The 27,289-nt window shown below is 67.3% G+C and overlaps 1 protein-coding gene across 3 annotated transcripts; it reads right to left on the bottom strand.

The window, feature by feature from the left end:
• Nucleotides 1-1,816: 1,816 nt before the first annotated feature.
• On the bottom strand, nucleotides 1,817-27,289 carry LOC115639163 (inactive phospholipase C-like protein 2). 3 transcript variants are annotated; one of them, XM_030541592.1, is made up of 6 exons: nucleotides 27,210-27,289; nucleotides 12,865-15,354; nucleotides 11,723-11,926; nucleotides 11,134-11,209; nucleotides 6,309-6,418; nucleotides 1,817-3,106 (listed from the first exon to the last, which is right to left on the bottom strand). In XM_030541592.1, exons 1-6 carry the CDS (start codon nucleotides 27,213-27,215, stop codon nucleotides 2,921-2,923), a joined length of 3,072 nt encoding a protein of 1,023 aa, XP_030397452.1. In that variant the 5' UTR covers nucleotides 27,216-27,289; the 3' UTR covers nucleotides 1,817-2,920. The 3 variants fall into 3 exon arrangements, with proteins under 3 accessions (XP_030397452.1, XP_030397454.1, XP_030397455.1); XM_030541594.1 differs by lacking the exon at nucleotides 27,210-27,289 and adding an exon at nucleotides 22,147-22,210; XM_030541595.1 differs by lacking the exon at nucleotides 27,210-27,289 and adding an exon at nucleotides 20,928-20,973.

Here is a 27,289-nt window from a genome sequence, read left to right as displayed (position 1 = left end):
CGTAGCCGGGCGCTAATGAGCCTGTAACTTCCGAAGGAATCCGCCAGCCCACACGGCACAAAGCTGCTGGAAGGTCAGTGGCGGGGGGGGACGGAGAGACCGGGCCCCATTAGGCTAATTACCTGGCCCCAACAAAGGGTGCCCGGCAGCTGAGCCGCATCTGTCCCTGGTGCATCAGAGGCACTGGCGGGGCCGCACGTGGCCGCGGCACGGTGCACCGCCAAGCCCCCGGAGAGCCAGGCGCTGCAGGCGGAGACCGCAGGGGGAGAGTCTGCCCCCCAGGGACGCTGGAACATGTTTTATGGGGGGCACTGGTGATGGAAACCCCAGATTTGGGTTATTATTTCTCCAAGCCAGGGGCAGCACCACTGCCCACCCCCCATTTCCAGCCCCAAACGAGGCCCCTGCTCAGCCCTGGGGCCCTGTCAGTCCTCACCTTGCCTGTGGGCCAGGCCCCAAGGCCTGGGAGAGGCAGCACAGCTCAGGCCAAGAATCTCCACTGTCACCTCCAGGCCAGCATCTGTGCCCAGCCATGGGCACCTTGCTGCAAGCTGGATGGCACTTGGGGAGCGGTGCAGGGGGTGCTCCTGGGGACAGGCTGCTCAGTCCCATGGCATGGGGCAAACCCTTTATCCCCCCTCTCCAGGCCTCCCCGCTGCATCCAGATGGGCCATGGCAGTGTGGGGGCTCCCCACAGCTCCTGCCTCAGCCAGGACGGGTCACCAGTGGGACACAAGGCCCCCTCTGCACCCCCCCCTTGCACAGCTCCCCCAGCCCTGCCTCGCCACAGGCCACTGCTCAGTTGTGGCTGAGGTCACAGCTCAGGGGTGAAACATACCATTTTCATGTGGCACTAGGCACCATCCCCAGGGTGCTGGCCCAGCCCCCAGCTACTGACAGCGTCCCAGGCCACATGGGCGCATAGGAGCCACCCAGCACTGGTGGAAGCAATTTCCTTGGTGGGGCCTGGCCCTCCCTGGAGGCCAAGCTCTCCCCTGGCCCGGCCCCAGCTAACGGCAGGAAGATCAGCGCGGGACGCACCTGCGTCCACTAGCCCTGAGCTGGCCACAGGCGGGGCTGCAGGGGGCTTTGGCTGGGGGCGTCCGGCTGACCCGGGGCCGTCGCAGTGGTGGTGTGTGTGTGGGGGGGGAGCAGGGCTGTCCGTGCAGCCCGCAGGCTGTTGGGACTAGGGGCCCTGGCTTGAGTCTGGTATTGTAAGAAATGAGCCCTGGCAGACCACGCTCTGCAGACATCCCCTGAGGGTCAATGACCCTTGTGGTAACTGGGGGGGGGGGGGGCGGTCCTCCATCCCAGGGCAGATGACAGTGGGTAAATCGCCAAGGCCACGGGCCAGGGTTTTGCCAGCAAAGCAGCCCAGTTGGCAGGAGTCCCATCCGCGGGTGGTGCTGGGGGACGGCACCTGGAACGCCGGCTACTCTGAGCGGGCCGGAGAGTGGGGCCGAGAGCCCAGGCGGGGCCGAGTCCCAGCCGCGAATGGCTGCACCTCCGGCTGCTCCTTCCCTGGGCCTGATGTTCGGACCTAGCCGCGGCCCTCCTTCCTGGGCCCATTCAGGGACATCACATGGTCACCAGGTGAGCAGCATCTGTCCTCCCCCCACGGGGAGGGGGCATGTACAGCCTGTGCCCCAAGGCTGCCCCATGCCGGGCCCAGCCTGGCTCCGGGTGCCGAAGGGCCAGGTTTGCCCCGTGACCCCATGGAGCTGAGCTCCCCCAGACCCAGCTGCCCATCTTGGGCGTGCAGCCAGCCCCCACCCTGCCCCACTCAGAGCCCCACAGACAAACAGCAGCCGCTGCACCAGCTTGGGGTTTGCTCTTTATAACGCAGCAGCTTCCACTCTGCTCTGACCACACAGTGGTGGGCAGGGGGGCTGCTCCCAGCTCCTGCTGCCTGTGCAGAAACCCCACCCAGCCCAGTGCTGGTTTCCGGGGCTCTCGCTGGGCCGGGCAGCCCCCTATTGCCCTGTGACTCCACCCTGCCAGCAGGACCCTTGTGACTACGCCCGACCCCCTGCCCAGCCCCACGGCCAGGCCCCTGCTCCAGGCTGCACTCACCAGCTCGGCCCTGGGCCCTGACCCCCAGGTGGGGCCGGGGAGGCAGCCCACGAGCCAGGGCACAGTTGCTGGCTTCCTGGCCCCGGAGCCCCATCCAGGAACGTTCAGGGGGCCCTGCGACGCTCTGTAACGCGCTGGCCTAACCTCGCAGGGCAGATGCAGCCGATGCCCTCCGCTGGGGGTACCATCGCGGGACGACACCAACTCCCCACACGACGGTACCACCCCACTGCACCTGCACTGCGGGGGGTAGGGGAGCAGCTGCAGCCCTGGGGGGCGGGGGATTTTTCACAGCTGAGCACTGCAGCTACGTCAACCTAACCTCTCAGAGTACACCAGCCCTCCGCAATACACAACACACACGCACACCCCGGACGAGCCACATGCAGCAGGACAGAGATGCTCCTTCGGCAAGCGCAGTCCGAGCAGGACCCGGGCTGAGGGGAGGCTCCGGGGGCTCAGAGCACCGGTGTGACGGTGAGAGACAGGCTGGAGCCAACCTGGCCCCTCTCTCGCTCCCAGTGCCTCGTCCCACAGTAGGTTCCTGCAGGTCCCACTACACAAATTCCCAAGCCCAATCCCTGCCTGAAACGACCCCTCCAGCCCAGCCCGAGGGCGCAGCCCAGGGCCAGGCAATGATAACCCTGCCCCCACCCGAATCACCCGTCTAGATTGCCCCGGGACAGCCCGTGCAGCCCCTCCGCTGGGCTCCTGTCTTCCACACGCACGGCCAAAGGCCCGGGAGTTCTGGGCCCGTACAATCCTGGGTGCATGGCAGGGGCACTGGGGGCCCCGAGTGATGGAGAAGCTGCGGGCTCAGTCCTGGCCCCCATGCCCTGCCCCGCGGTCAGCAGGACCCGGTGTCGCTGCCTCCTTCTGTCTCAGAGATGGGCTCCAGGGGGGTCCGGGCCCGGCCGAGATCGGGGGAGGCAGAGCCGTTCCTTCCGATGCCACACGACTGCCCCGCGTTGTGGATCTGCCACAGGTTGTCCAGAGCTTCTGCCTTGGCCTGCTTCAGGAGATCTGCCTGGCCCTGCAGCGGGGAAAGGAAAAAGGTCAGGGGCGTGTGGGGCAGGGGGACCCCATCAGCACCCAATGGCCACCCCCACCCTCAGGGCTGGAGCCAGCAGAGGCGTGGGGGCTGCCGCCTTCGAGGTCTCTGTGCTCTGGGGGAGCAGCCTGGATCCAGAGGCACCCCGCTCCTGCAGTGGCTGCAGAACGAGGGGCAGGGGCTCCCCCCACCAGCGGGAACTGGCCCCTGGGCTGTGGGGAGAGGGGCCCAGGTTGTGACACGCAGAGACCCTAACCCAGCCGAGCTGTCTCCCCTCCCCAGGCAGAGTCACTGCTCAGGAGTGGCCCCCCAAAGCACAAACCCCAGCCCATGAGACGAGCAGCCTCCCCCTGTCCCAGCCCTGCCTGGGGGCCAGAAGGGAGCAGCGTGATCCTCTCTCTCATCTGACCTCCTGCACCGACCCTCGCCCCCTCACTCCTGCAAAAGACCCCTCGCCTCCAGCCGAGTCCCTGAATCCTCGGATCACGGGTCAGTCATGCGGCAGCGAATCCCCCTTTCACACCTGCGTCACAGTCAGCTCCCCCCACCCCCAGGCATTCAGGTCAGCACAGACTGGAATCCCACCCCCCCGTGGCCTCTGTGCGGTGAACGGGGGGCAGGGGGATCTCAGCCCAACCCCCCGTGGGACAAGTGGCACCAAGAGCTGAGAGCTGGCGATAAAAGCTGAGATCTGAATGGGCCTCCCTGCGGAGAGTGGGCCAGGAAGCCTCCCTGTTGCGGGTCCAGCACGGTCGGTCCCTATGGACCCTGAGCGGAGCTGAGACACCCAACGTCTGGCAGGACATGGACCTGAAAGGATCACACGACGCCGTGTCCCTCCCCCCTCGCATACATGACGTGTGGGCCACGAGGGGCTCTGCTATGAGGCGCCAGCAGAGCCTGGGGCTGGGGGTCACCTGCCCAGCCCGGCACATACAGGGCCCTAGCCCCACCCGGCCCCCTTGGCCGCTCACTAGCCCCTTTGGGCTACAGCTCTGGTGCCACCAGGAGTCCACTCTGGGTACTGCAGCTCTGTGCCTCCCCGTCCAAGCCCCAGCTGGTTCCCTGGGCAGGCAGCGTCCAGCAGGAGGCAGCGTTTCCACGCCCAGCGGGTGGGGTGTCGCGGTGTGGTGCTGACTCCACAGGGCCCCTGTCCGGGCAGAGCACCGAGAACCAGCCCGAACGCAGAGCCCGGCCATCGGCACGGTGCTGGGAACTCCCCCACACACCCCTGAGCTCGAGCAGCAGCTCCCTTCACTGGCAGCAGCAGCAGGCTGTTCTCCCCTCTGCGGGCAGCCACGGGCACCACACTCGCCGCAGACCTGCCCATCCAGCGTCCCACAATTTGTACCGGGGGTGGGCGAGAGCCATAGAACCAAACTAACCCTGTACATGATGGAAACCCCATCAAGCCAGGGGCGCGGCAGCTCCCCCAGTTCCAGCCGCTGCCCCCGTGGCACTGCCCCATACTCTCCCCGGCTCAGCACCACAAGGCCCCCTTAGCCATCGCCCAGCTCTGAGGGACGCTCTCTCCATGATGGCCTCTGCCCCACACAGCCCCTAGATGGCAGCACGGGATCACCGCACCACGGTCCCAGCTCTGATGGGTCCCACAGGAGCAGGGCCTGCGTCTCCCCAGGCCCACCCTACACCCAGAATAATGGGGCCCCAGTCCAGACCCAGGCAGCGCAGAGCCCAGTCCAGGGGGCACAGAGCTGTCACCTGTGTGTGCCCTACAGCCCGCTACACACACCACACCTGTGCACGCCTGCGGCCCTACAGCCCACATCACACCTGTGGACGCCCACGGCCCTACAGCCCGCTACACACACCACACCTGTGCACGCCTGTGGCCCTACAGCCCACCACACACACCACACCTGTGCACGCCTGTGGCCCTACAGCCCACCACACACCTGTGCACGCCTGTGGCCCTACAGCCCACCACACACACCACACCTGTGCACGCCCACAGCCCTACAGCCCGCCACACGCACACACCTGTGCACGCCCACAGCCCTACAGCCCGCCACATGCACACACCTGTGCACACTCGCGGCCCTCATCGATTTAGCTCTTCCATGGCAGCCGGCTCGCTGAAGCAGGCTCTGTCCTAGCAAAGGGCGAAGAAAGCTGGCCGAGGGGGCTGGTGATGGCCGTAGGGTCCCACTACGCTGGTCGTGGCTGGAGCCTGCTCCGGGGGATTTCTGCACCCACTCCCCACACCGGGGTTGGGATCCGCCTGATGTCCTCGGCCACCACCGGGCCCAGCTGTGCCTACTGACCAGGCGACAGCCCCGCGGGCACTGGAGTGGCTGGGAATGGCTCTGAGGGAGCTGAAGCCGTTGAGCCTCGTGGGGGCCAGGTGACCCAGGTGCTGGGGTGGGCTGGGGGAATGGAGCCGACAGGCCCTGGTCACTAACAATGCACCTTTGTCTGCAGCCTGGACTGTGTCCAGCCCTGCTGGCCTGGCTCCCCGGCAGTCTCAGCTCTGCCACGTGAACCAGCACCAAGCAGGGCCCAGGGCAAGGCTAGGCTGGGAGCCAGGGGCAGGCTGACAATCTGTCCCGGGTCCCAAGATCAACAGGGACGTGGGGGGCACTGCAGGCAACTGGGACCATCCCAGCAGGATGCACAGGGGCAGCTGCCAGCGCTGGCACCACAAGAGGGGAGTGGCAGTCCTGGGTTCCATTCCTGGATCCGCCACTGACTCTCTGTGGCCTTAAGAAATTTCCTGCCCCGTGCCTCAGTTTCCCCCTAGGAGAGCAGGGATAACGCCCTCCTTGTGGGCATGTGAATCTGGCCGGTTTGCTACGTGTAGAGGCGACGTGAATGCTCAGCATGGGCATCGCTCTCCTGGGTGTTACGGCCCAGCACTCCGAGCAGCAGAGGAAACAGCGTCGCGTGGTGCAGTCTGGCGTCCCACCGCCCCCAGAGCATCACCCCATCAGGCCAGCCTCAGCCCTCGCACGTCCCAGGTACAGGTGGGGAAACAGACCCGGGAGGGGATGGGCCCCAGGGAGTCCGGTGGCAGAGCTGGGACCAGCGATCCCAGCTCTCGGTCCCACTGGTCCTCAGGCTCCAGGGCTCCTTTAACACGAGGGAAACTGAGTCAACGGGAAACCCCTGCGGGAGAAAATCTAGAGGGAGTCGCCCAACCCCAGCAGCCAGGCCCTGGCGTTACCTTCAGCACCGTGATGTTCCAGGCAAAGCTCTCCAGGGTCTTCTGCAGCTTCCTGCCCTTCAGCCCCTCCTTGGCCTCGAGGCAGTGCAGCTCCTTGTGGAAATCCATCCCTGGGGAGTGGAGCAGAGGGGAGCCGTCACGCCGAGCTGGGTGGGGGAACACAGCAAAGCCAGCGGCAGGGTGCCCAGGGCTGGCTCCATATAGCGAGCGCCCTGCGCTGCTCGCTGGCACCCCGGCGGCACAAGGAGCCCCCCTGTGGGGTCATTGCCCCAGAACAGCGCCCCGTGCACAGCCCGTGGGTGGGCAGGGCAGAGGGGCAGACAGCCCATGCCAGGCCGGCGAGCTCTACTGGCAGGGGGCTGGGGTCAGGAGAGATCCAGCACTGCACCTCACTCACGCAGCTCTAAGGAGCTGGAAACAAGGGAATTCCCTGTCACAAAGGGGGGCCCCAGTAACATACCCCTAGGGCACCGGGGCAGCCACGGTGCTAGTCGGAGCAGCCCCAGAGCCCAAGGATGTCCGACGCCCAGCTCAGTGGGTCCAAAGGCTGGGACAGGTGTGATCCCAGCCGGCGGCAGGGCAGGGCCCAGGTGGCAGCTGTCACTACCCCTGCGGGGAGCAGCAGCAGGTTCTCGTGGGCATGGGGTGGGCAGCACCCTGCAGGCAGGGTGGGGTGTACGTGGGAGACCCGGGCTCTGAGTGCCTGGAACTGCAATGGCAGCACCATGGGATGGTGGCTGGGGGGGCCTGTGCCCCAGGGAGCAGGCGGGTGGGCAAGCTCCAGGGCTGAGCCGTGTAGCGAGGAGTCGCTCCAGGGGTGGCACCGTGCCTGATCTGAGCCCTTGGCTGGGCAGATGGTGCCACTGGCCCAGTGGGGTCTGCCCAGGCCGTGCTGCCGGGGGGGCCCTGCGTGGGGGGGGACAAGGTGCAGCGCCCCCAACAGGAGCCTTTCTCGCGGACTCGCTGGCCTCCCGCGCCCGAGCCAGCAGCTTCCGGCTGCTTCCTGGCGCCTTCCGCGCCGGGGAGAGGGGAACGGCCTCGAGCACCGGTGGGGGAGGGAGCAGCCAAGGCCGCCCCCCGCCCCCAATCCTGTGCTGAGCGAGGAGCCTGGGAGTCGCCTGCAGAACCGCCCCACCCCCGGGTACTGGCACAGCCGTGAAGCTGCCTGAGGGGGAGGGGATCCCACAGCCTGAGGGCACCAATGCGCTAATGAAAGGGGAGCTCGGTGACCCCCAAAGACCCCCCACTCCCTGTGGGAGCTCATGCAGGGCCCTGCCTGTCCCCCCCCCATGGCTCCCCCTTCATTAGCGCAAGGCTCCGGCTCGTTATCTCTGCTGACGCTGATGGGAAACGACTGCGCCAGCCTCCCGGGGGGAGGGAGGGTGGCAGGGCTGGGAGCCCCAGCAATTGCCTGGCGCAACAGGCCCTGGGATTGGGGGGGCAGCCAGCACCATGCATGGCCATGTAGTGCCCCCCCCCCTCCGGGCAGCGGAGGGAGACTGCTCAGGGGCCGTGGGGCATGGGGGGCCGTGGGGCACAGGGTACCTCTCCCTGGCCACCTGCCAAGCCGCTCAGCGTCTGCAGCCAAGTGCGCTACAGGGGCTACCCAGCACAGGCAGCTCCCCCCGACACCCCCCATTGATACCACACACCCCTCGACCCCACACCATGGCCCCCATCCTCCCAGACAGCCCTTATCAATACCACATCCCCCAGACCCCACACCATGGCCCCCATCCCCCCATTGATACCACACACCCCTCGACCCCACACTATGGCCCCCATCCTCCCAGACAGCCCCCACCGATACCACACCCCCCAGACCCCACACCATGGCCCCCATCCCCCCGACAACCCCCACCGATACCACCTCCCGAGACCCTACACCATGGCCCCCATCCCCCCATCAATACCACCCCCCTGAGACCGCACATCATGGCCCCCATCCTCCCAGACACCTCCCACCAATACCACTCCCCCAGGACCCCACACCACAGCCCCCATCCCCTCATCAATACCACCACCCCCAAAACCCCACACCATGGCCCCCATCCTCCCAGACACCCCCCACGAATACCACCACCCCCCCAGGACCCCACACCACAGCCCCCATCCCCCACAGTGACCCCTCCACCGATACCACATCCCCCAGACCCCACACCATGGCCCCCATCCCCCCCATCAATATCACCCCCCGAGACCCCACACCACGGCCCCCATCCCCCCAACAGCCCCCACCGATACCACCCCCCAAGATCCTACACCACAGCCCCCATCCCCCCATCAATACCACCCCCCAGGACCCCACACCACAGCCCCCCTCCCCCCATCAATACCACCCCCCCGAGACCCCACACCATGGCCCCCATCCTCCAAGACAACCCCCACCGATACCACCCCCCCAGGACCCCACACCACAGCCCCCATCCCCCACAGTGACCCCCCACCGATACCATGACCCCCCCACCAATACTGCAGCCCCCATCCCCTGCAGCAACCCCTTCCCCACCCGCCGCGGGCACGGTGCTGAGCTGCACCCATCTGCTCCCATTGGGGCTGGCCTGCGAGGGGTTAAGCAGGCACCCTGCCCCGAGTGCATTACTCCCCTCCCCGACGCGATGCCGGCTCCAGGACACGCGCTGCAGCTCGCCCACCTCCGTCAATCATCCCCCCACCCCTGGGTTATTAACACCGGGGGGATCTGGGCAGGGCCCGGCCCCCACAGTGTGCATCAGGGTCCACGCTGGAGGCAGGGCAGGTTGTGGGGCACTGAGCCAGGGGGTGGGGGGGGGCAGGGCTGGGTAGCAGGGGGCTGCAAGTCAGGAGTGAGGGGCGCCGGCAGAGCAGCGAGGAGCCCAGAGCTGGGTAGCAGGGGCTGCGGGTCGGGAGTGAGGGGCCCTGGCAGAGCTGGGGTGGAGGGAGTCCAGGGCTGGCTAGCAGGGGCTGTGGGCCGGGAGTGAGGGGCACTGGCAGAGCTGGGGGAGCCCAGGCTGGCAGGGGCTGTGGGCCGGGAGTGAGGGGCCCTGGCAGAGCTGTGGGGAGCCCAGGGCTGGGCTAGCAGGGGCTGTGGGCCGGGAGTGAGGGGCACTGGCAGAGCTGGGGTGGGGGGAGCCCAGGGCTGGGTAGCAGGGGCTGCAGGTCGGGAGTGAGGGGCCCTGGCAGAGCTGGGGGGAGCCCAGGCTGGCAGGGGCTGCAGGCCGGGAGTGAGGGGCGCCGGCAGAGCTGGGGGAGCCCAGGCTGGCAGGGGCTGCGGGCTGGGAGTGAGGGGCACTGGCAGAGCTGGGGTGGGGGGAGCCCAGGGCTGGGCTAGCAGGGGCTGCAGGCCGGGAGTGAGGGGCACTGGCAAGGCTGGGGTGGGGGGGAGCCCAGGGCTGGGCTAGCAGGGGCTGCAGGCCGGGAGTGAGGGGCACTGGCAGAGCTGGGGTGGGGGGAGCCCAGGGCTGGGCTAGCAGGGGCTGCAGGCCGGGAGTGAGGGGCACTGGCAGAGCTGGGGTGGGGGGGAGCCCAGGGCTGGGCTAGCAGGGGCTGCAGGCCGGGAGTGAGGGGCACTGGCAGAGCTGGGGTGGGGGGAGCCCAGGGCTGGGCTAGCAGGGGCTGCAGGCCGGGAGTGAGGGGCACTGGCAGAGCTGGGGTGGGGGGGAGCCCAGGGCTGGGCTAGCAGGGGCTGCAGGCTGGGAGTGAGGGGCACTGGCAGAGCTGGGGTGGGGGGAGCCCAGGGCTGGGCTAGCAGGGGCTGTGGGCCGGGAGTGAGGGGCACTGGCAGAGCTGGGGTGGGGGGGGCCCAGGGCTGGGCTAGCAGGGGCTGCAGGCCGGGAGTGAGGGGCACTGGCAGAGCTGGGGTGGGGGGAGCCCAGGGCTGGGTAGCAGGGGCTGCAGGTCGGGAGTGAGGGGCACTGGCAGAGCTGTGGGGAGCCCAGGGCTGGGCTAGCAGAGGCTGCAGGTCGGGAGTGAGGGGCCCTGGCAGAGCTGGGGGAGCCCAGGCCAGGCGAGCAGGCATGGGGGGCCAGACGGAGGTGCACTGGCACAGCCTGACAGCAACACCTGCCTGTGTGGGTTCAGCCACGTGTCTTTTATGCCACAACACTCGTCGCCACTTACACCGTCAGCCCTAGTCTGTTATTTCTGATGCTAATTATATTCCGGGGTTTGGCAGTTAACGATTCCTCTCTGCTTCCTCATCAGCCTCCCCCGTACGGCTCTGCTCCCCCAGCACCGGCTCCTCTGCGGCCCCGCTGCCCACCTCTCAGTGCCGGGCGCTGGTGCCCGCTCGGAAGCGTCTCCACCTCGTGCCCCAGCCCCCCACGGGGTTCGAGCGGCCTGGGGCCCAGGCACTAGCACCACAGATCAGGTGTCTCAGCTGGGAACAGCCAGGAGGGGGACAGAGCCATGTCCTGTGTCGAGCCAAATACACCTGCTCCCAACACGCCCACAGCCCATTCCCTGCCCACAGCTGCAGCCACTCAGCTGCCTGGGAAACGGGAGACCGGCCGGGAGGGGCTGGAGCAGCCCAGCAGACTCCCATGGGGCTGGGCGTGGAGAGGTCACTGCCCCAGCCAGCCACCAGCTCCATCGGCCTGGCCCAGGGTCTTTCCCCTCCAGGGGTCCGGCTCCATCCACCCCCAGGTAACCACCAGCTGAGGGCGCTCAGAGGCCCCATTAGCGCTGCGCCTCGTCCTGCCAGGAGGTGCCACTGGTGCCACCACAAAGGCCGCCCCTGTGGCCCCAGGTGCCCTTAGCCCCCCAGCACCCTGGGGGGAGCAGTCGGGGCCCCAACCCACCACGCTCTGCAGCCGGGCCCAGCGGCACCTGCCCCAGCGGCACATACCTGCCTGCTGGGCTTGCATCAGCTTGCTGTGCACCGCGTCGGCCAATTCGATCAGGGTCCGGCTGGTCTGGATCGTCTATGGGAGCAGAGGGGGGGGGGAGAGAGCAGGATGAGCACCGGCCCAGTACCCCGGTGACCCCTTCCCGCACGGGCCTACACAGGTTCCTCCCAGCTCCAGGTTTGGAGGGCAGGGGGAAGGGAGGAGACGCTCCCCAGGCCAGGCCTCCCCGCTCCCTGCAATGCCCGGGCCAGGTGCCAGCTCCTGGGAACACAAAGGAAGCGGCTCCAGCCGCCTGCTGGGATCCCATCCGACCCCGCGAGGCACCGGGGCTGCGCTGGCTAATGGCCCCTGAGGGGACCGCAGGGTCTCGGCTGCAGAAGCGACTCGCCTCTGGCCGGCTGCCCGCGCGGCAGGTGGCAGGACCAGGCCATGCTGGGACCTCGCTCTTCCGTCCCAGGGTGGGGCTGGCACTTCCCGGCCCACCCGACCCCGAGCGTGCCGCTGCCTGCTGCCGGGACCAGGCCAGGTGAGGAGTGCCCGAGCAGGGAGCCGGCTCAGCCGGGGTGGGGCTGGCTGCCCAGTGCTTACGGTCTCGTAGGCGGTGAGCACTTTGCGGAGCAGCTCCGGGACGGGCCCCCGGGCCTCCATGGGGGGGTACTGCTCGTCCAGGTTCAGCGTCACGCTGGGGGCACTCTCGCTGCGCAGCAGCCATGCAGCCACCGTCAGGATGCACTGCTTCATGGTGGCCGCCGGCGTCAGGCCGCACAGCTCCTTGAAGGAGACCAGGGCGTTCTGGAGACGGAGAAACAGGTGAGCTGGGTACCCCACTGCACGGGGGGGCAGGGCCACAGCCCCCAGCAAGGAGCCATGTGCAGCCTGGCCTGGGGCGCTGACACAAACACAGGCCTCATACTGGGGGCTTCCCAAATGGAACCCAGGAGTCCTGATCCCAGCCCCTCCCCCACCCCCTCCCACCCACTAGACCCCACTCCCCTCCCCAAGCGGGAGAGAACCCAGGCTTCCTGCCCCCAGCCCTTCCCCCAGACACTCCAACCCACTAGACCCCACTCCCCTCCCCAAGCGGGAGAGAACCCAGGCGTCCTGCCCCCAGACCCTCCAACTCACTAGACCCCACTCCTCTCCCCAAGCGGGAGAGAACCCAGGCGTCCTGCCCCCATGCCCTCCCCCAGCCCCTCCCACCCACTAGACCCCACTCCCCTCCCCAAGCGGGAGAGAACCCAGGCGTCCTGCCCCCAGCCCCTCCAACTCACTAGACCCCACTCCTCTCCCCGAGCAGGAGAGAACCCAGGCGTCCTGCCCCCAGCCCTTCCCCAGCCCCTCCCACCCACTAGACCCCACTCCTCTCCCCGAGCAGGAGAGAACCCAGGCGTCCTGCCCCCATGCCCTCCCCCAGCCCCTCCCACCCACTAGACCCCACTCCCCTCCCCAAGCGGGAGAGAACCCACGCGTCCTGCCCCCATGCCCTCCCCCAGCCCCTCCCACCCACTAGACCCCACTCCCCTCCCCAAGCGGGAGAGAACCCACGCGTCCTGCCCCCATGCCCTCCCCCAGACACTTCAGCGCACTAGACCCCACTCCCCTCCCCAAGCGGGAGAGAACCCAGGCGTCCTGCCCCCAGCCCTTCCCCCAGACACTCCAACCCACTAGACCCCACTCCCCTCCCCGAGGGGGGAGAACCCAGGCGTCCTGCCCCCAGCCCGGCATGGTACCTGCATGTTCTCCCGCAGGTCGGTGGCCTCGCGCAGCGGCTGGCTGGCCGTGCGGAACACCTCGTCGATGGCCTTGATGCCGGTGGTCTTGGCGGAGGCATATTCCCGCAGCCGCCGGCCCCTGAGCCCGGCACGCCCCCGCCGCGGCCCCTTGCCCCCGCCGGGCCGGTTGGCAATGGCCACATGCAAGAAGAGGGTGGCGTGGGGCAGCAGGTCTCCGGCCAGGGACCGCAGGGGTACGTGGCGGTAGCCGCTCTGCAGGCACTCGAAGGGGATGGTGTACTGGGCGATGAACTCGTCCCCGATGTAGTCGTCGTCCAGCACGACCAGGCGCAGCAGGGCCAGCTCGGGCAGGTTCACCTGGAACTCCAGGCTCTCCTCGAAGACCGGGTTATCCCCGCTCTGCAGTGCCGTCTTGGTGCGCCGCTCGGCGCAGTCGGCCGGGATGCCGTGAATCTCGGCACAGACGTAGGGCTCCACCACGTCACCCTTGGCGCCCGAGCCTCGGGGCTTGGGCAGGTTCTGCCCACTGATCACCCGGAGGTGCAGCAGCTGGGCTGGCACACCGGGCAGCGAGTCCTTGGCGTTGGCACTGAAGTAGGAGACCTCCTCCCGCATGATGGCGGGGCGCAGCACGTACCCGCAGGCCCCGTTCTGGCAGAACCAGCCTGCATTCAGGTCCATCATGAGCCCTGGTGTCTGGAAGTTCATGGCCACCATCTGGCAGCCGCACTTCCAGAAGTCCTGCGGGTGCATGTTGCTGGCGTCGATGCGCAGGGGGCTGGGGTAGATCCGGGACAGGAACCGCTTGTTGTAGCTCACCAGCTCGGCGGGGCACTCGCTGGCGAAGCGCCCGGCCTCCACCTCGCTGAAGGAGCAGACCTCCCAGTAGCGCTGCCCGTGCCGCGAAGCCTCGAAGTCCTGGAAGGGCACCGCCTGGCACAGGCTGACGAGCTCCGACAGCTCCCTGCTCAGCCGCAGCCTGCGCCGCCCACCCCCCACGGGTGGCTGCCCGTCGGCCGTGCCCGAGCGCTGCCACGGCTCCGGGCCCTCCTCCTCGTCCGTCACCTCCCCCTCGCTCTCGTGGCAGCTGGGCGGCAGCTTCCTGCCCTCGATGAGGACCCTGCCCTTGAGTGTCTCCGGGGAGGGCAGATAGGCCTCCTCGGGGGTGGGGGGGTCCAGGTACAGCTTGGCACCCAGGGTTTTCCTCAGGCACTGCGCCATCAGCCGCTGCTGGGCGGGCGAGCAGCGCACGGCCAGGCACAGGATGAGGGGGTATTCGGAGGCCTCAAAGGCGTACCGGTCGATCACGCCCACCACGCTGCGACAGGTCACGCGGGAGGCGGCCGAGCGGCCCCCGGAGACCAGGGGCTCGCCGTCCGGGCCGTCCCACACCACCAGCTCCAGGCTGCGGCAGCCCATGCGCAGGGCCGTGACGTAGCCGCCGAGGCCCGCGCTGGCCCAGGAGCTGTCCTCCCGCAGGCAGGCGCTGTGGGCCGAGCTGATGTAGTAGTGGGACAGAGGCTGCGTCATGTCCTGGCACACCCGGCGGTGCTGCGGGTCGAAGATGGAACAGTCGGGGGACAGTAGGTAGCGGGTGAAGCCGTCGATGGCCAGGTAGCCCTTCTCCCGGCCCTCGCTGGAGGGCTCGTATTTGCCAACGATCTCCAGGCATGTCTCCTCAGTCACCCCCTCCATGCCCTGCTCCACCTCCAAGAACGTCAGTAGGTCCTTCAGTCCCAGCGACTCCTTGTCGCTGGAGAACTGGACCAGGAGGAAAAAGATCTCGGGCCTGGTGCAGAGGTCGACATAGGCCTCCACAAACAGGTTGCAGGCCACGTCGCTCCCTGGCCGCTCGCCGGCCTTATGCAGCTCCTTGAACTTCAGCTCGATGGTGGAGTCCTTCATGCCCGGGTTCAGCGCCTTGATGAGCTGCACGGCCCGGGCCATGGGGATCCGGCCCACTTTCTCCAGGTCCGCCACCTCGAAGACCGAGGAGATCCAGGAGGTCCGGAGGCTGGGATGGCCGGCCTCGGGCGCCTCTGGGGTGTGCTTCCCGTAGGACACCAGGTACCTCAGGCCCATCACCCAGGCGTTCACCACATCGGCCGAGCTGGCCACCAGGTCCAGGGATTCGTAGTTGTCGCCGTGGATGATGGAGAAGGCGCACTCATCCGGGAACTGGTCGGAGAGGCCATTGCTGCGCAGCACGGGCGTTTTCTTCCCCACCCGCACCTCCTTGACCAGCTCGATCTCAATCTTGGCCTTCTCCGAGTCCTTCTTGGAGGGCTCCCACCGCAGGCAGCGCATGTCAGGGGCCAGCATGAAGAAGCGGCTGTACATGCGGGAGTTGGAGCGAACTTTCTTCATCTCACAGCCCTGCAGCATGAAGGAGATGCAGGCCGCCGCACTGTTGATCTTCCGGTCGTGGGGCATGGTGCTGAAGGACACGGTCTTCTTCTTCTGAACCGGCCTCTGGCGAGACCCGTCCTGCGGGGGGAGAACACAGCGGTCAGGTCCGGTGCAGAGACTGACAGGCCAGGCCACGGGTAGGGCTGCACAGAGGAGACCAGAGGGGCAAGGGGCGAAGCCCGCACGGGGAGTGGGGTGCGACCCGTCCTGCAAGGGGAGAACGCAGCAGTCAGGCCCGGCACAGAGACCGACAGGCTGGGCCATGGGCCAGGCTGCACAAGGGGCAATGCCCACACAGGGAGTGGGGTGAGACCCGTCCTGCGGGGGGAGAACGAGCGGTCAGGCCCGGCACAGAGACCGACAGGCCGGGCCAGGGGCTGGGCTGCACAGAGGAGACCGGAGGGGCAAGGGGCGACGCACGCACGGGGAGTGGGGTGAGCGCCGTCTGCTCATGGGACCCAAGCGCGGGGCTCCTGCCCCTGCTGACACAGAGAAGTAACGCAGCCAGGCCCCTCTGCCAGCCCAGCCCTGGCACCGACTGCCCAGGGCAGAGCCCAGTAGCGGGCAGGCTCCTTCGAAGCAGAGCACAGACATTCGGGCTCGAGCCAGGGCGCTGAGGGGAAAGCCCAGCTCCGGCACAGCCCTCCTGGGTGACCCTGGGCACATCCCTTCGTCTCCCTCTCCCGCGGGACAGCACAAGCCCTGTGCTCCCAGCAGCTAAATGGCTGGGGTGCAAACTCAGGCACCTCGACACCCCTCAGGGAGCCTGCCCAGCACAGGGGGACGGCACAGCCTTCAGGGGCTGTTTCTTTCCTGCGTTAAGCCAGCCAGTTTTGCTCCAGAGGGAAAACTCTGTTTGGAGCAGCGGGTCCATCTCCTGCGAGGTGGCCAGACAGGCCCCCTCCCTGCAGGGCCCCAGCAGTGACCCCGCCAGCCAGCCACCAGACGGGGGCTCGACAGTGGGCGCCTCCAAGCCTCTGTCCCTCCTTCCGCCTGGCAAGGTGCAGGGGCCTGATAAGCCCTTTCGAGCTAAATCTAGCGCACATCCTCCCGTGGCCTTCGGTCGCCACACAGGGACCCCCGCCCACAGCCGGCTGCTGAGCCCTTCCTGTCGGGATCCGGGGGCAGGAGGCGCCTTCCCAAGGGCCCTTCCCAGTTCCCCATGGGCGCCATGTGCTCCCCATGACACCACACACAGACCCCATGCCCCGAGATTTGCTTCTCCTCTGGGCTGCAGCCCCTGCTAGCCCAGCCCAGGGCTCCCCCCCGCCAGCTCTGCCGGTGCCCCTCACTCCTGACCTGCAGCCCCTGCTATCCCTACGCAAGGTTCCACCCCACCAGCTCTGCCGGTGCCCCTCACTCCCGACCCGCAGCCCCTGCTATCCCTACGCAGGGCTCCCCCGCCCCCCAGCTCTGCCAGTGCCCCTCACTCCCAACCCGTAGCCCCTGCTATCCCTACGCAGGGCTCCCCCGCCCCCCAGCTCTGCCAGTGCCCCTCACTCCCAACCCGCAGCCCCTGCTATCCCTACGCAGGGCTCCCCCGCCCCCCAGCTCTGCCAGTGCCCCTCACTCCCGACCCGCAGCCCCTGCTATCCCTCCGCAGGGCTCCCCTGCCCCCCAGCTCTGCCAGTGCCCCTCACTCCCGACCTGCAGCGCCTGCTGTCCCAGGCCAGGGCTCCCCCCGACAGCTCTGCCGGTGCCCCTCATTCCTGACCCGCAGCCCAGAATGAATACCCAAATGGGCACCAGGATCCAGATTCCAGCAAGCAGGAACTGGAGGTGAAGGAACCGACCATCCCATAGATGATCAGGCTCCCACACTGAGCAGCTTGGGGCGGGGGGGGCAGATCCCAGCTCCAGCTCCCCTCCCCCACAGGGCTCTGTCTCAAGGTGATTTCCCGGCTCAGGCCTTGGAGAGACAAAATAGCCCCCTGGCCCTGAAACGCTCCTGGACCAGCTGGGGAGCCCCTGGCATCCGCAGGCAGCCTCATGCCAACCCCGCCCCCCCAAGCAGGGGGCTCTCCCAGCCTGCCCCTGCCCTGCCCCCACTGAACGGGGGACTCCTCCAGTCTGCCCCTGCCCCCACCGAACGATGGGCTCCCCCAGCCTGCCCCTGCCGTGCCCCCACCAAGCAGGGGGCTCCCCCAGCCTGTCCCTACCCAGCCCCCCCCAGCGGGGGGCTCCCCCAGTCTGACCCTGCCTAGCCCCCCTGAGCGGGTGCCTCCTGGGGGCAGACAGCAGCTGGAGGAGGCCTGAGGATGGGGCTGGGATAAGCAGATCCTGCCTGGGGTTTCTCAAAGGGAAGCCTCCTGGGGGCTCGGGGGAGTAGCCAGGTCTCAGCAAACCAGACCCCTCAGCCCACAAGGGGGGGCATTTTGGGGGGGGGCATTTTGTGAGGCCCATCAGGGCCCAGGCTCGGGGCCTGCTGCCCATCAACAGTGAACTGGGGGGAGCCCAAGGACACAGCAGCCTCGGCTGGAATTCCACAGCCAGGCGCTGTGGTGGGGGTCCCACTGCTAGGGCAGGTCCCAGCTCAGGGGCCGGACCCTGCCTGGCCTTTGCCAATGAGCAGCAACGGGACAATGCAAAGAAACAAAGGCGCTGACAGGAACCATCGGTGCCCCTCACTCCTGATCCGCAGCCCCTGCTGTCCCCGCCCTGGGCCTCACCGATGTCCCCGCCAAGCAGAAATGCCCTGAGCCAATATCTCCCCCACGCGGGTCCACTGCTGAGCACCCCCCCCCCGCTGCAGGACTTGCTGCCCTTTTAATCCAGAGGATTTTCCAATCGAGCAGCTGGCGCAGCCCCACTGACCTTCCCCCCCCCCGCCCCTGCCAGGTACCCAGGCATCGCTGTCACCGTCGAGCAAGGGATCCCCCCCACACCCACCCACTCACACCAACACACTCACTCTCTCGTGCACACACCCCCCTCTCACGCTCACCCGCACACCCACACTCACATGCGCACACACCCCGCCACATCCCTCCTGGCTGAGAGACCCGGAGCCAGCAGCACGTGGCTCATTCAGCCAGCAGTCACCAGGGTCAGGGCTCCCTGGGCTGGGCACTGAGCAGCAGCCCCCCCATGCCGCCCCCAGGGGAGCCCCTGGCTCTACCCGCCCCACACACATGGCCCAGTGGGGAGAGGTTCCTGCTCGGCAGAGCCAGCTTCTTTTAGCTCCGTTTTCCTTCCTTCCTTCCTTCCTTCCTTCCTTCCTTCCTCTCAAGGCCGGGAGCCAGGATCCTGCCAGCTGCTCACCTCCCCCAGCGGCCTGGCCGCTCAGGGCGGCCCAGCCCAGCCCATCGTAGCTGCCCCACCAGACCTGGGGTCAGAACAGCTCAGCCCCAGGCCCCAGCTCTGACGCGGGCAATTCTGGGCTGCCCCATGAGTCGCTCCCAGCGTGTCCAGGCCCCTGCCCTCGTCTCCCCCCAGGGATGGACGTGCCCGCAGCCCCCTTAGCCCATCAGCGCTAATGACCCTGGTGCTACAATTCAGTCCTGCCCAGCGACGGTACTGCTCCCCCCATGCCATGCCAGACCCCCAGGTACCCCGTGCCCAACAGGCACCCGCAAAGGGAAAATAAAATGGCACAGACATCCCCTGCCTGCCCAGCTTGCTATCCAGAGAGGCCCCTGCCCCCCCCCCCACGGGGGCCATTTGTCACGGTATCCCCCAAAGCCAGCCCTGGGGGAGGGTGGCTGTGGCCCAGGCCACGCCACCTTCCACCCCAAGGCCCTGCTGAAGGTGCATCTCAGCCTGGCCTGGCAGCAGAGCCCAGCACTGGGCCCTGGAGGGACAGACCTGGCCCCCTGCTCCAGGCAGGGCTGTGTCGGAGCAGAGCGACCCCAGGGAGTCGCTGCCCTTATGGGGCTGCCCCGTGACCCCCAGGGACACACACGGCTGCCCTCAGAGGGCCCTGCTCGTCCCTGCCCCAGAGGGCTGCTCTCCGGAGCCAGGCCTGGAGCAACCCAGAGTGGCAGTGACCAAAACCTCAGGCAAAGTAGCGGGCTGCCCCGTCCCTATGGCTGGCACCTCCCAGACATGCTGCCCCTTCCCTGGCCCAGGTCAGGCCATCAGCCCCTCCCTTCCCGAACCAGCCGGCCCACACAGGAAGTCCCTATACTGTGTATTGGCCCTGGCGCTCAGGGCTGGAAGCCTCACACGTGGCTCTCACAGGGATAGAAACTCCCTGGGAAGGACGAAATCTCCAGGTTGGGGGGCTGAGTTCCGGAGGGAGGGGGAAAAGTCGGGGCTCCAGACGAATCCACCAGGCAGAGGGAGCCCAGGGCTGGGCTAGCAGGGGCTGCAGGTCGGTAGTGAGGGGCTCAGGCAGACATTTTCTGTTAAAGGTACAAACACTCCAGGACACAAACCCCCCACTCTCCATGTCCCCAGCTCTGGCAGGAGACGGGGCCCTCCCTGTGCTGACACTCACAGCCCGGGGGGGGGGTGACACGACACAGACGTGGCCAAACCGCTGGCTGCACAGCTGCCATGCTGATTTAATTAGGGTGCATCGTTCCTTTATTGATGGCAGAGAAGCGGGCCAGGCTTCCCCGGCTGGCGGCACAGCCTGCAGGGGCCCATGAGGGGGCTGCACAGACCCCAGGGACACGCCAAACCAGAGCCCAGCGACATACCGACCAGGGTAGGCGGGACATGAAAACAGCCGGCGGAGCCTAGGCCACCCTAGCTGGGGGCTGGAGTCCTCCGCTGCTCTCGGTCCCCAGCTGATGGTGACGCGATGGGTTCTGGGCACCCCTGCCGTTAGTAGCTTCAGAATCCACTTGCATCCCCTCGCCTCCGGTCCCCCCTTGCTGCCAGATTGCTCTGGAGAGCCAGCAGCCTCCGCCAGGGAGATCGGCCGGTCATATGCCAGGAGCCAGAGCTGGGTCCTGTGGGGCTGCAGGTGGGCAGGGAGCCGGTCGGTGCCTCTGTCTGATGTGGGCGCCGGCCCTGCTGGGAAACAAGCTGAACCCCCCCCGGGGCCCTCAACCAGCCACAGGAGGGGTCACTGCCAAGCTGCACCGGACTTGGCCACAGAGCCAGCATGAGCAGCCTCTGTCCTCCCGGCTCCCACCAGGCCAGAACTAACCGGCCCCCCGGCCGTCGCGTCTGCCCCCAGACAAACACCTGCTGTTGGGTCAGCCAAAACTACTTTACTTATGGGGCTGGGCCCCAGGGCCCCACAGCGCCTCCTGCCACTTGCCGAGGCTCCAGTCTGGGAGGCCACAGGGCCTGAAAGGGCAGAGGCCACGGGATTTAAAAGGCATTAGAGAGTGGGCAGAGCACCCAGAGCCAGCGGCAAAGGACCCCAGCTGGACTGCGAGGACCTAGCAGGGGCAGCAAGCGTGGAGCTAGGGCAGACACCGTTCTGGTGGCACCTAGCGGCCCCTGCCAGGATCGGGGCCCTGTTGGGCTGCCCGCTGCAGCCCCACCCCCTTCCGCCCCCGCCACAGGAGCCTGGACTAGACTGGGCAATAGGCCATGCGGGGCGGTGGCAGACTGGCCGGAACGGGTCTTGCCCCAGGGTGCCAGGAGGGCTCCCAGCGGGACATCAGTTCAGGGCTTCCTGGCACGTCCTGCCCAGGGATTCCCTGTGCCCAGGGGATGGGAGCTGGCACCGTCACACTGCGCCCAACACCCACCTGGCTTGCTGCATCTTGCACCAGCCGTGGGCAGAAACCCAGGCCAGGAGCAGGTTCCAAAGGTGACCGACAGGCAGAGACGTCCCGGGGACCGTTCAGGCTGCCCCCACTCCAGCAGCCCTTCGCGGGGTGTGGGAATGAGTCACGGGGCAGGGGGTGATCTCAGAGGGGGTGAGTCAGGTCGGAGAGGTACAGAACGTGGCATCATTCGGTTACTGTGCCTGGGTGGCCACCCACCAGCCCCCTGGCCAGAGCCAGGCGCAGCCACGGGACATTAGAGACAAAGTGCAGGGAGATCCCCCTGCTCCCATGGGTGAATGGCGAGCCCAGCCGGGGCGGGGGGGAACTGGCTCCCTCCGCAGCTGAGGAAAGGGCCAGGAAGCGCTTGGGGGGTTCCCCACTCTCATCCTGACTCCAGTTTGGGGTTCTGGCTGGCAATCAGAGGGTGCTTCCCCCTCCCCCTGAGCAGGCCCCATGCTCCAACCCCCTCCCAGCCGTCCTGTACCCGTTGCTCCTGTGCAGAGCACCCAAGGGAGCCCCGTGCATGAGGGAGGGGAGAATGGGTCCCATGGAGCAGACTGGTTCGGCCGTCCACTTGCCCCCCAAGCAGCCTGGAAGGGGCGCTCAGCACAGGGGAGAAGCTCCGAGCCTGCATCTCCCATCCAAGGCAGGGAGCTCTCTGCCCCTCCCGCGCCCCCCTGCCCAGGGGTGCTGGCTGTGTTCCCAGCGGGGTCGGATGCACACATGAGGTCACGGCCCAGCCTCCACCCGGCCTCAGAGGCACTGCCCTGCTCGCCCCACACCCCGCACAGCCCTGCCCTGGCCCAGAACAGAAAACAGGAAATCTACCCGGAAAGGAAGCGCCGGGCGGGGAGCTGCTTTGATCAAACGGCTGCTGGGCTTCTATGCCAGCTGTGACCTCGCAGGCCTGGCCTCGCCTGCCAGAGAGAAACAGGCCCCGAGTCCACACAATTGGACCGAGACTCGGCCGCGGGGGTCCTGTCAGGCCGACACCCCCACAAGCCCAGTACAGTCCGCAGGACCCCCCCGACCTAGCTGGGGCACAAGCTGGGGATGGGGTGATGATTTCACTGTCCGGGGCTGGTCGATGGCCCGCCTGCCCCTTGCGCTCAGGGGACGTGGTCACTGCATGCTGACGGGCAGTGGTGGCTGGACGCACGGGGAGAGGCAGCCCGCGGGTTCCCACCGCATCACGCACTCTGGCCTCCACGCTGCACTGGGGGGGTGACCCCAGCCGGCGGAGACGTCCTAGGCTGGCTTTGCTCTACCGAGCTCAGGCGGCAGCTGGTCCGTGCTGCCAGGGCAGCCCTGCTCCCGGCCCCAGGATAGCCAGACTCGGCCTCCCCGTGCCAGACCCCCTGCCTCGGTGCACGCAGCGGCAGGCTCCGCCCCAGCACCGCCAAGCACTCTGCAGACGGTACAGAGACTCGCTTCCCGGTACAGGATGGAGGTAACCGCACGCTGCCTGGCTCCTGCCGGCGGTTACATGAGGCTTGCTCGAGGGCAGGAAGAGGAAGCCAGTAACCTGAGCGACGCGCAGCCCAGGGAAGCTCTCGGAGGTGGCTTGGGGAATCCAGGATTCCTGCCGAGATGAAAAGGGGCCAGGCCTGGACACTGCAGCTGTCCATACTGCAGAGGAAAGAGAATCCCCGGCGGCCAGGTGCAGTACAGGGCACATGGCCCCATGCACCCCTGAGGAAGCGGTGCCCAGCGTGGCTCTCACCACGTGCCCCCGCGGCCGGGGGCACTGAATGCACCACAGCAGCACAGGGCGAGTGGCACGCCCGGTCACACCTGCCAGGCCAGCCACAAGACAGACGCTTTCGCAGGAGAAGCCAACACCACTCACCCTGGGACCGAGCTCAGCCAATCACATGGGCTAGAACAACCCGGGACGTCCCCTCCGGGTCGCCCTTGGGGCACTAGGGGACGTGCCAAACCCCTTCCAAAACAACCAGCTCCCCGCTCTCCGTGCTCCTGCCGCACCTGCCACGGCTCCAAGGCCAGGCACCTCCCGCATGCAGGGCCCTTTTGGATGTTCCTTAAGCAGCTGATTCCGGTGGCTCCTGCTCCCGTTTACAACCCATTGGGTTTTGGCTGCTGGTCAGCATGAGAACAGGGGAAGGTGAAAGCAGCCGAGTTTCAGCCATGGGAGGCTGGGAGCAGGGCTGTTCTGCAGGCCGTGCTGCTGGGAGACACATGCGGAACAGAGAGGCTCCTTCACCACCACTTGGGCCCCTGGCTCATGGCAAGATGTGCCCCCCGCCTCACCCCCCAGACACCCACGGCGCGGGAGAGTCCCTGAGAGAAATTCACAAGATCCCCCCTTGGGGATAACGTTCTAGCACGAAGAGCCACCGCAGCAGGGCCCCCCACGGCCAGACCCCCACCCCCCGCTGCCCTTCTGCCAACCCTCAGCAGCTGGCACAGAAACGGAGCCGGTTCCGCGCTGCAGCCCGGCAGCCAGTCGCCCCGGGGAGGCGCAGCTAATATGCTCACAGAGGAGGCAACGCAAGCAGACAGGCCGAGCTGGGAACAGAAACCAGGTGTTCAGGTGCCATCCAGTGCCCTCCCCCACTGCCCCACACTGCCCTGCCCCACTGGACTTCGCCAGGCCCTGTGCTGAGTTCAGCTCCAGGGCAGTGGGGGGGCCTCGAAAGGGGGTGTGAGTCCATGACAGGGGGCAATACCACGTTACTACTCGAAAGCAGGTGGCTGCCCCTTGACCCCACCAGGAACCCCTCATCCTCCCACACCACGGGAAGCCCAGGCAGGCAGCGCCCCCCTCCAGGCAGCTGGGCTCAGCCAGGGCTTCCTATCGGAGCTTGTTCCCTGGCAAGAAGCACCAGCTGCCGCCCGCAGCGAGGGGCTTGGCATGTGCCCACCTTGTGAGATACCCGCCCCCACAGCCCCCGGGGAGGGGCGCTCAGGTCTAGGGCAGGGTTGGGGCGGGAGTCCGGGAGCGGGATGCAGCCGTCCCTCATGCCAAGGACTGAGCTGCAGTGGCTCTTGGGGAGGGCAAGGAATTCTGGGAAGCTGGGCACAGCAACCATCTCTGAACGGGCACCAGCAGGAAAAGCACGAGCCAGACAGGGGGCGGGCGATGTCTGGGGCAGTTGCATTGAGCAGAGCTTCCTGCCTCGTGACCCCAGCCCCCGAAGAGCAAGCGGCGACGAGCTGTGTCACATAGCGACTGGACTCCTCTTCGCCCCATCCCACCATCTGGAGGAGAGCGCACTTGGGATCAGGGCAGAGACAAACCCAGCATGGAACTAACCCGTGGAACTCACAGCTGCAGGAGATCGTCAAGGCAAGGGGACCAGGGTGCCCAGTCCATTCAGTGGGACTCAGAGAAGGGATTTGATTCAGAGACAACCTACGTGAAGGCCAGAGGGGACAGTTACAATCCTCAGTGTGACTGTCGGGGTGCAGGCAACAATTCCTGCCTCCGGTCCGTAAGACCCTCCCCGTAGATCCAGCCAGTTCCTGCACTGCCGCTAGCTCCGCAATGCAGTCTCTGCAACGCCCAGCCATAGAGATGATCGCTGCTGCAGACGGCACCACCCCATATAGATATGCCCCCCACTGCCCCTATGGCCAAGGCCTCTCCAGGGGAGACTCTTGGGCCCCAGTAAGATACTCTGGGGGCATTTTTGCTCTCCAAAGTCTTTGGCTGCAGGCTAACGGGTTGCGGGTCCCTGGATAGGTTTCCACGGGCATCAGTGGTGGAAACTCTGATCTGAGGACATCAGTGACTCAGCCAGAGGTGAGGTCTCTATTGCGGGCGGGGGGAAGGTTTGTGTGGCCTGCGACAGGCAGGAGGTCAGACAAGATGATCACAGGGTCCTTTCTGGTCTTACAGTCCGTGAGCTGGACCATTGGGGTCGTTCCAGGCCCTGCAGAACCCTGCTACGTCTCCCAGACTCGGGACATCAGCTCGGCAAGCAGCTGGAAGGGCGGAAAACGAGGGCAGAGCTGCGATGGTTCCGGCTGCATTCGTGCTGCGGGCACTGCTGGGGAACCTCAGCCAGCGCAGCCTGAGCTGCGGCGTTCGGGGACCCACTCCCGGTCCATTTCACGGGCCCTGCCTTCCCACCCACAGCGCGCTCACAACCGTCCCGGAAGGGCCTCGGGAACACAACGAGGCTGCTCAGTTGCCTGGAGAACAGGGAACAATCGCGCTGTAAATTGCCCTATACGCACATTACGAAGCTCCTTTGCCAAGACAACGCGGCTCGACAAAGGAGGCGTGGCAGGGGCCAGCAGCCTGGGGAGCAGCCCACACGCCAGGTATTAATAGTGCAGCAGCAATTTCGTCTTAAAATAGGCTGTGAGAAGAGAGGAGGCGGGCTCTGGACAAAGGCGACCTATTGCACGGCCCAGCAATGGTGACGCAGGCACAACTGAGGGACAGATTTAGAAATACACGTGTGACTCTCTACCCCCCAGCTCCGGCGCATCAGACCCTCCCTCGACCTTCCAGCCAGAGACTTCCCCTGCGAGCGAGTGCCCAGAGGTCAGGCAGGGAGGCACGCGAAAGTTCCTTCTTCCACGGGGACCCCCCAGCCCCCCAAGAAAAAGTGGTGAAGCCCCCAGAATGCAGAAGCAACGTCCCCTCCCATGCACAGCCCTGGGGCCTCAGGACGCCAGGCGATTGGGGGCAGCCAGACGGCCTGTGCATGGCAAGCCGGGGGGTGCCTCTGAGACAGTCCCTGGCCCAAGGAGTGTACAACCCAGCAATTGTGCTGTGTGTACCTGGCTGAACTCCGAGCCCAGAGCGTCAGGGGCCAGCCCCTAGCCTGAGCCCCCAGCCTGAGCCCCACGGGTCGGCCCATGCCAGGCTTTGTGCGCCTCACCAGACAGGTCGCTGCCAGCCTCGGCAAGCGCCGAGACAACCCAATCTGCCAGGTGCCCTGAGATCTGGAGCTGCCCCCCTACCCCTGCGCACAAGATAAACACGGACACCCAGAGCAGGGACCCCTGGGAACTGGATGAAGACCCACAGTGCAAAGCATCACCTAGAGACCAGGCTGCAAGACCCCCCAGTCCCTGTCCCCTAGCCCCTGTCCGCTGAACCTGGTACCGGCCCCCCGTCAGAGGAGCCCCTCCTGGACGGGAACGAGTGAACAGCCCCTCTGAACCAGGTCACCTACCCCCCACCGCCTCTCCCAGGCCCCCTCGCCCCACCTGCCTCCCCGGGCGCGTGGGGGCGCCCACCAGCCAGCTCCCCCCCCATCGCTTTCCGCCCCAGTCAGCCTCAATGGTGCAGCCCTTTACCAAGGGGTGGAGGCTGGGGCAGGATCACCCCCGCTGGGTGGGGGAGGGGGGATCTGGAGGCTGTCAGTGTGCTCAGGGGTGGGGGCTGTGGGGGGTTAGCCTTGGGGAAGTTGGGGGGTAGCAGTGAAGGACCAGAGGGAACAGGAGCTGGGGCAGGTGCAATCCTAGCCAGGGGCTCTGGGTGGGGGGTTCCCCAGAGGAAGGGGGGTCCCTGGTCGCATCCAGGCAGGGAGGAAGCAGGTGGGCAGACGGGGGGGCGGGGATAGCGGGGCAGCGGTGTCCGGTGAGCAGGGAAGAATGCTGGGGGCATTATGAGGAACCAGTCTGGGTCCGGGGGTTGTGGGGAGTGTCCTGGCCAGGGGGAGGTGGGTGATGGAGGTCCCAAGGTCCCAGCCGGGGGGTGGGATGTAGGTCCCAACCCTGGGGGGAGGGGGGATGCAGGTCTGGGGGGGGCAGCTGATGCAAGTCCTGGTCAAGGAGAACTGGGGGATGCGGGGCCCTGTGTCCCGGGTGGCAGGGCGGGCGGGGGACTGAGAAGAAGGGGCCGGTGATGCGGGGGGGGCCGGGGGTGCAGGGGGAGGGGGGGCGGGGGGCCGGGGGGGAAGGAGGATGCGGGGGGGGCTGGTGATGCGGGGGGTGCAGGGGAAGCGGAGGGGGCAGAGAGGGGTGCCGGGGGATGCGGGGGGGGGCTGGCGATGCGGGGGTGCAGGGGAAGCGGGAGGGGATCGGGGGTGCAGGGGAAGCGGGAGGGGTGCAGGGGGATGCGGGGGGGCTGGCGATGCGGGGGGGTGCAGGGGAAGCGGGAGGGGGCAGAGGGGGGTGCAGGGGGATGCGGGGGGGCTGGCGATGCGGGGGGTGCAGGGGAAGCGAGAGGGGGATCGGGGGGTGCACGGTGATGCGGGGGGGGGCAGCAATGGGGGGCTGGGGGCAAGGAGATGCGGGGGGGCGGCTGGTGATGCGGGGGGGCCGCGGTCCCGCTCTCACCTTCATGATGCTGGCGCGGGGCGCGGCGGGCACCGGGCTCCGCTCCGCCGAGTTCTCGCGGCTGCTGCCGGAGCCGGAGC

Source organism: Gopherus evgoodei, chromosome 23 (genome assembly GCF_007399415.2).
Source record: "Gopherus evgoodei ecotype Sinaloan lineage chromosome 23, rGopEvg1_v1.p, whole genome shotgun sequence".
NCBI classification, from domain to species: domain Eukaryota; kingdom Metazoa; phylum Chordata; order Testudines; family Testudinidae; genus Gopherus; species Gopherus evgoodei.
Note: the sequence above shows the minus strand (reverse complement) of the source record. Positions and strands in the feature narration are given on the sequence as shown.

Excerpts from the sequence above, each read along its gene's own strand:
- LOC115639163 (XM_030541592.1), bottom strand. Across the intron at positions 11,927-12,864 it reads ACCTGCGGGAGAACATGCAG|AACGCCCTGGTCTCCTTCAA; the intron begins GTACCATGCCGG and ends CTCCGTCTCCAG. Across the intron at positions 3,107-6,308 it reads GGAACATCACGGTGCTGAAG|GGCCAGGCAGATCTCCTGAA; the intron begins GTAACGCCAGGG and ends TCCCCGCTGCAG.